Source organism: Cyclopterus lumpus, chromosome 25 (assembly GCF_009769545.1).
Source record: "Cyclopterus lumpus isolate fCycLum1 chromosome 25, fCycLum1.pri, whole genome shotgun sequence".
Lineage (NCBI taxonomy): Eukaryota > Metazoa > Chordata > Actinopteri > Perciformes > Cyclopteridae > Cyclopterus > Cyclopterus lumpus.
Window position 1 is genome coordinate 11,149,192 of NC_046990.1, and position 7,892 is coordinate 11,157,083.

A 7,892-nucleotide genomic window follows, 5' to 3' on the forward strand; every position below is an offset into this window, starting at 1 on the left:
TTCTTCCTTCAGTAAAACAAAGTGAGACGCGTGAATTACTTTTCATGGCTGCCTATAATGGGGGGAGGGGGGTCAGCCCGCAGGGGGAGAGTTGAAGAGTTGAGGCCGGGTGAGGCATCGACCATGAGGAAGAGGAGGAGGAGGAAGAGGAAGAGGAGGAAGAGGAGGAGGAGGGGGAGGACAAACACAGTACACAAACAAATCTATCCAACATTGTTTATTCAGTTTTTTTGTCAGATGAAGACATGAGACTGGAGTACAATGTGAAATGCTTGTGGGGTGTGTGTGTGGGGTGTGTGTGTGTGTGTGTGTGTGTGTGGGGGGGGGGGGGGGGGGGGGGCGTCGTCGTCCTCAACAACAATTAGAAAGACGCCAACTGGCACATCACTGAGACTCAGAGACAACATTAGTTTATTTTCTGTGTTTTGTTGAACATAAAAAAGCTGCAGATGAACACAAAGAAAAGAAGCAGCGTTCATTCAACAGTCCAAAGAGATCAATTACTCTCCGACATTTGTCATTGATTTCTCGCTGGTGATCAATATTTTTGACCGTGCCTCCCAATAATCCATGGAAAACGAATTATTTTTCACATCCAATTTAGGATTTGAATATTTAATTTTCTTAAAAGGAACGATAGGCTCACAGAAGAAAAAAGGGAATTATTACTTTTTAATAAATAAATAAGACCCCTAAAAGTACCCCTGAAGAACACTTTAGTGACGGTAAAGAAACTGACGAGGAACCAGCGGGTTTCTAGTTTTAAAACTCAGACTGAAGTGAAAATCTATTTTCTTTTCTCTTTCTTTTTAAACATCCATCAAATTCCTTGAACAGTTTGTTTTTTTATCGCTCGGCTCCAAAAGCAAAAGACGTGGCTTTACGCCAAATGATGTTTTTTTTTGTTTTTAAAGCTGACGTGTGCAGTCTTAAGCTTTAACTCACTTTGGGGGTTCAACATCTTCTGTAGATGCTGAAGCTTTTATTAAATTACTGCTTAAACATGAGTCACGGTGGCTACCAGCGACGTGATTGGTCGGTTCATAACGAGGCCTGTAGTTTTAATAGGAGTCGCAGCAGTTAAATGGACCAGTGCAACCTTCCTGAAGGTCGTATTGATCACAGCGTATGGATATCCTCTCTCACTTATTGCAAGAGGAGACATGAAGAGCAAGCTGGAGCACTATTGGAGTAACATGTGGGGGAAAAGGCTTTTTTAAAAGGCATAAACCTGTCAACAGCAACGTGGTCCGATGACATCACAGGAACTACTTTGTCAACATGAATGGAGACGCAGCCGTTATTCCTCTGAAGTTCACGTCCTTCTCCACAGACCTGAGTTTACATTCTTACAAAGGGGGGGGACGTTCGGAGCCCACCACCCCCCGAGACCCTCAGAGGGTCCTCAGAGGGTCCTCAGAGGGTCCTCCAGAGTCCGTTAAAAGACCGACAGCTCAAACTGAAGTCTTTGTTTTTGTACATGACCTCCCAGTCAAAGCCTCGCTGGTTCCCAGTGAGACGTGTTCCAGAGAACTGAACCGAGTGATTACGAGGACGGGGATTAGTTTTAACTTTTTAAGTAACGGTGGAGTTGGTTGAGAGCTTCTAACATTTTATAACACACAACAGTTTAAAAGGGCCCTGAAATGGGAGAACCCGAAAACACATTCCCAGAGTGAAATGCTGAAAAGTCAAAGTGTTGGCGTGCACGTGCACGTCGGCGTTCACGTGCACGTCGGCGACGCCCAGTCGCGGTTCTTTCTCACGCAGCTGCTGGTTGTTGAGACGGGTGAAAACGATCTATTATTAGTCCTCTGAGGTCACGACCCTCCTCGGCTACTGACAAATACAACTTCTGGGTTTCTTCCACAGACATGTTCATATATCTTTTTATAAAATAAATCTTATATTTCCAAGTATACAATAATAAAATGATGTACTCTGCAGAAAGAAACAAATGTAACAGGAAACTCCATATATACACATAGGATACTATTATGGCAGACAAGAACATGGACAAGTTCAGTATTGTAAACAGCTCTTTACTCTCATTCATGACATTTCTTTCCTTTTTACTTCGCTCCGCCTGTCTCGTTACATTCATAACTCTCCAAAAAAGAAAAGAAACATTGTGCTTTAGGAAATCTCTTACAATAATCATCCAAAGGGCTCTTTTGTGAACAGTGAGGTCAACGTCTTGGATGAGCACGTGGCTGCTGGTTCACTCGGCTCCCCCAGCTCACCCCGGAAATACGACGGGGCGAGAGGAATGAAGGGAGGCTCCCGACGAATGGACCGGACTGGAGGTGAAGAGGGGGGGTGGGGGGTCATGTCTGGCACTCTGATGCAGGTTATGTGTTTGTGCATCAGACCTGTGGCTTCGGTTTGAGACCCGGGAACAATGCCTCCGACTTCCTGTGAGCTGAACTCGGGATGTGTGTCCCGGAGTCGTCGTGGCATTTTTATTGATGGTTACAAGGCAGACGTCTGAGAGGTTACAGCTGTGCTTCGGGGATACAGGAATGTACACAACGGAATGTGGAAAAACACTGGTGTGTGTGTGTGTGTGTGTGTGTGTGGTAAAGCAGAGAGAGAGAGAGCTTTTGGGTTGTGAGCTCAGGAGGCAGGAACAGAGTAGCGCTCTGCATGTGGGCCCCAGGAGCAGGTCTGCGTGGGTCTTCAGTGGTCCTCATCGGTGAGCTCCTCCTCCTCCACCGGGGCCTTCTCGGGGATGGCCTCGAGGCTGCGTCTGCTCTTGGACTCGGAGCCGGACGAGCCGCCCGCCGGTCCCCCTTTACTCAGGTTGCTGGTCAGGGCCGCGTAGTGGATCTGCTTGAGGTTCTCCTGGACTTCACTCCTGGCGTGCTTCAGGAGGTCCGTCTGACCCTGAGGGAGCAACGATGGATCGAAGAGTTGAAATGTCAAAGAAATCACAGTACAACCATTAAAAGTAGATTTGTCTGACCTTTTGTATCAATATCTTTCTTTAATGACATTCTTATGGCTCCCTATACTGTTTTTGGTCCCACTATACTTTGACCATTTTATAACTTTTTTATGACATACTGCGACTTTCTTTCTTCTTCTTCTTCATTTCTTCTTACTTCTGCATTTATTCATATAATGTAAAATCAGGATTTTACCTCAGTGCCTATTGAAATGCAACTAATGATTATTTTCATTATGGATTAATCTCCTGATTGCTTTCTCCTTTAAATCAATTAGTTTGATTAAAAAAAAAAGAAGAAAAATGTAATTAACGAAAAATGCCGTCGCAATTACGCAAAGTGACATTCACAATGATTGTTTATCAAAACCCATATTATTAAAAAAATGTGAAATATTATATTTAGACAAGCTTGAGAAATGATGACATATCAAAAATAGCAATCCAGTTAATTTTCAGCTGTTGGGTTAGTACGTTGAGAACCTCACCTTCAGGATGGTGATGTTCCACGTGAAGCTCTCCACCGCCTTGTGCAGCTTCCTGCCCTTCAGCCCCTCCTTCACGGCCAGGTCATGGAGGTTCTCATGGAACTCCATCGCTGAGAGAGAGAGAGAGAGAGAGAGAGAGAGAGAGGTTTGAGGCGACTGAAGGGAGATGCGACCGGGTGCTCGACCCGTTGTCACAGCGACGAGACGCAGAGCGGCGAGCGCCGGCGTTGTCCCGTCAACATGTCAGTGGAGCGTGTGGAAGCACAGAGGTTCCCTGAAGGGAGGAGGATTCCTTCCCCATTACAGAGCGTCTGCAGCGTCGTGGCGGATCGCTGCAGCTGCAACTTTCCAAACAAGTGAAGGTTAAAACTTTACAAGCAGGTGAAGGTTAAAACTTTACAAGCAGGTGAAGGTTAAAACTTTACAAGCAGGTGAAGGTTAAAACTTTACAAGCAGGTGAAGGTTAAAACGTTACAAGCAGGTGAAGGTTAAAACTTTACAAGCAGGTGAAGGTTAAAACTTTACAAGCAGGTGAAGGTTAAAACGTTACAAGCAGGTGAAGGTTAAAACGTTACAAGCAGGTGAAGGTTAAAACTTTACAAGCAGGTGAAGGTTAAAACTTTACAAGCAGGTGAAGGTTAAAACTTTACAAGCAGGTGAAGGTTAAAACTTTACAAGCAGGTGCCGTCAAAGTGTGAAGATGCATCCTGTTTTTCTTGATTCTTCTAGTTGTGTTGAATCTAATGTCCCCCGTCTACTGCAACACCTCGCTGGATCATCTTGAGTTCCCAGCGAGGTGTTGATGGGAAGTCAAGGGTGACGGGAGTAGGACCAAACTGGTTAATTGGAAAAAAAGAAAAAGCCCGAGAGCTCGAACAGGCAGTGAGGAAACCACCAAGCGGCGCTGAAGGAAGCAGCGAGGGACAAGAAGGAGCCCCGGAAACGGAAATATGACGTTTCCTTCACCGCGGATTAGGATCGAGGCATCGAACACACGAGGGATTGGTCCCCCCCCCCCTCCTCCTCCTCTCTTCTTCCTCCCCCCTTTGCATGACTGAGTCGGGAGGGAGGACACGGTTAACACCGTGTTGGCCATACAAGCAACTTGCAGCCTGGGAGGTAAATAAACCAAAAAGGGGCGGAGTTTCCACCAGGAACAAAACGGAAAAAACGGACACACAACCGACACCGGCGAGAGCCTGGCCCTTGTTGCTGCTGCTGTTGCCATGGAAACATGGCGTGCACGCGAGAGCGCGCGCCCCCCGTGTGAAATCGCCATGCGAGGTGTCGGGTCGGGCCGTTCCAGAGCCGCTCAGCTGAGCATGAAGTCTGCCACCAGAGCTCAGGCGTGAAGACAACAGCGTTGACACTTTCACATCTGTGACCTCACATATAAGTCGCATTATTCATCTCTTATTCAGCCGGTCTGTAAGTACTGAGTTAATGCTGCTGCTGCTGTGCACATGACTGTGCTTAAGAAGGTGCATCGCTTCCTGTCTCTCACACACACACACACACACACACAGTTAACTCACACTGGGGGTTGCCTAGCAACATTTCATGGAGTCTGGCAGCAGGCGAGAAAGGGGGAAGCTCATTCTCAGCGAGGCATTTCAGATTCTGATCTCTCGGATGGAAAACTGCTCGCCGTCTCGTTACAGTGTGGAGTGAATTACCCATTTTGATTGATAATTGGTAAAACTAAATAAAAGCGATGATTGTATTGAGTTGCAGTCCAGTGTCCCACTTTATCAGACACATTGAGGAAAAGAAGAACAAGAACATTTAAAATATGGCCGCATCTTAATTATTTTCAGTATCAATTACTCTGCTGGTTGGTTTCCTGATTTAATATGTATGTATAAATAAAATCATCACAATTTCTCAGAGCCCGACACACCACAAGATCTCTGACTTAATCATATACACCGATATGTACTGAGATTTAATATTAATACATGAATAGCTCTATGTACATGTGTGTGTGTGTCAAAGTGTATATTACATGTTTTTCTTTGCGTTGAGGGAAACACAAAGTTCAACCTGAAAGGAGACACCCTTTGTGTGGCCGCAGCACACTTCCTGTCGCACACTCGGAGGCTCTCCCCCCGCGTCGCCTCGCATGGACCTCCCAAAGCCTTCGTCTTCGCTCCCCTCTCCTCATCCTCACGCTCTTCCTCATTCCTAAGTGTGTGTGTGTGTGTGTGTGTGTGTGAGTAAAGATGCCGGCTACTTCAAAGTCAGGTTTATGGCACAGAAAAGCACGAAAAGCCTCACGCGAGAGACGCTGGAACCCGGTGAACGTTCGGCATCTTCGGTCCAATGTGAACTGAAACGGTCGATTATCAAAGATGCCGACAAATGGTCCCAACTCTAATAATAAACAACTTTAAAATGTATCACGTTGTTGTCATTGTCGTCTGTGCGGGGGGGGGGGGGGGGGGGCGTGACCGTGACCGTGACCCTCTGAGCTGATGTGATGGATAATTCACAACTTTAATAACTGTTGCTGCTGAAATGTTCCGCTTGCTGTAAAAAAAAAAAAAAAAAAGGGGGAATTGGGTTTGCACTGACCCAGTTTCTACTGAACAGAAGCACACACTCAAACACTCAAACACACACACACACAAACACCCCCGCACACACACAAACACACACGCACACACACCACTGGGAAAAGATTATGTCAGTTTAGGATGGAAAATAAATCAAAGTTCATCAGTTTGCCATCTGTTGCGTCCTAGTTTGAGATTGTTGGCTGTTGAATTGTCTCCAGCTGATTTGAGACCAGCACTTTGAGAGCGGCCCACAAAGCTTCTGTGGAGGCTTGTGTTGAGCAGTGTCACTCACTGCCTTTTTGTTATTAATCTGACTATTGTTTCATGACTCACTGGAGAGGCATTTATCAATGTGCACAGAGTAAGTAATGACGTGGAAAAAGATCCAACGATGTCTCGATATGATATTTCTATACTTTGAATTGGTTGCACGCGCCGTATGGACGATGAGCAACGGGCACAACTCGGGCAACGCAACAGGTGACAAACAGTTGCTCGTGTGCTCAATGAATGGAACACTGTTGAGCCAACACACTGCACAGTGTACATTATTTCATAGCAGCAGATCTGTAAACAGCTGGAGTCTGTCTGTCGAATAGAAGGAGGAAGACGCTGGCTGAGGCTGTCCAGATGAACGCGGTCATTAATACGTTCTGAACAGAAAACGGTCAAAATGAAACATGCTCAGATGTTGGTGGAGGCTTCGGGGGATCTTTCTGAAGCCCCCCCCCCAAAGCCACTAATGGTTCAGGGCTGGGAGGTGGTCAAACAGCACGGAGCCTTTGATCATCCCATTGGTTAAAAGACCTCCTCCGCTCTGATGTGCCACGACAATAGAAATTGAATATTTTATAAGTCCATCCATCTGGAAACCAATAAAGCTGAGCCGGGGTAATGATTGTGTAGCTCTTCCAGCAGGCTTACTTACCCCATGATTAATTAGCCTTCAATGCTACTTAGATGGAACTCACGGCCAGACAGTGCTGCATTTATACAGAGCACATTAATGTCAACATTGTATTTCTTCTCATTAACAGGGTTTACGCATATGTCTGCAACACGTGTTACATGACAGAGAAGAACGGTCACAGAATAAAAGACCGACAACGGGATAACGACGCGGCTGTTCGTCCTCTCGCCGTCGCGTGACAATACCTCCTCAAAGAGAATCACAAGACGAGCTGCCAATCAAACTGCGCTTCCCAGGAGAGCCGAGTGGAGTTACTTGACCACGTCGAGTCTTTCGGGTTACACGAGGCCAGAAAAGCAGGACCGCACGAACACATCGCGTGCACGAGAGTTTCACTGGTATTTAGCTTTGATGCGGTCACGTCCGCTCCTCTGAACCCTAAACCAGACGCTGTAATTAGAATACAGGACAGAGGCTGTTACTGGTGTGAATTGAACCGCAGCTTTTCTAAAAGGGAAGCAGTGACCGGATCACGTACTTGAATAGTATTCAAACGGTTATTCCACTTATGCAAATGAGAAAAGCACAATCGGGCCTATCCAATTTCCTTTTGAGTGCTCTTGTGTGCGGCTTCAGAGAGATTCAGAGAGCCGTCTCACGGGGTCATCAAACAGCCTTTTCATCGTCGCTCTCTCTCCATCTGACCATCTCTTACCTGCTTTTTGGGTTTGTAGAAATCTCTCGTACACCGCCTCATAGTTCTCCAGCAGAGTCTTGCTGGTCTGGATCACCTGAAAGGAGACAGAATATCTTGTTTATATTTGGCTTTATAGAAAAGAAAAAAAACTGGCATCCCAGCAGGAGGCAGTCTCCGTCTGGTGGCCGGGTATTTCCATCTCGGGAGGGCTCCTAAAAACAAGCTGTCATTACAGAAACGTCGGTGGGCGTGGGCGCTGAATTGCATTTTTTGAAAGCCAGAAATAGAAGGA

General features: G+C 46.3%; 1 protein-coding gene across 7 annotated transcripts in view; it reads right to left on the minus strand.

Moving 5' to 3' along the window:
* Positions 1 to 388: 388 nt before the first annotated feature.
* Positions 389 to 7,892, minus strand: part of LOC117728007 (inactive phospholipase C-like protein 2) — a 27,253-nt gene continuing 19,749 nt past the window's right edge. For all 7 annotated transcript variants that reach the window (XM_034528635.1, XM_034528637.1, XM_034528640.1 and 4 more), the window contains 3 exons: positions 7,619 to 7,694; positions 3,436 to 3,545; positions 389 to 2,886 (listed from right to left, as the gene is read on the minus strand). In XM_034528635.1, coding sequence (XP_034384526.1) covers positions 2,680 to 2,886; positions 3,436 to 3,545; positions 7,619 to 7,694 — 393 coding nt within the window. In that variant the 3' untranslated portion in view covers positions 389 to 2,679. The remainder of the gene's footprint in view (positions 2,887 to 3,435; positions 3,546 to 7,618; positions 7,695 to 7,892) is intronic.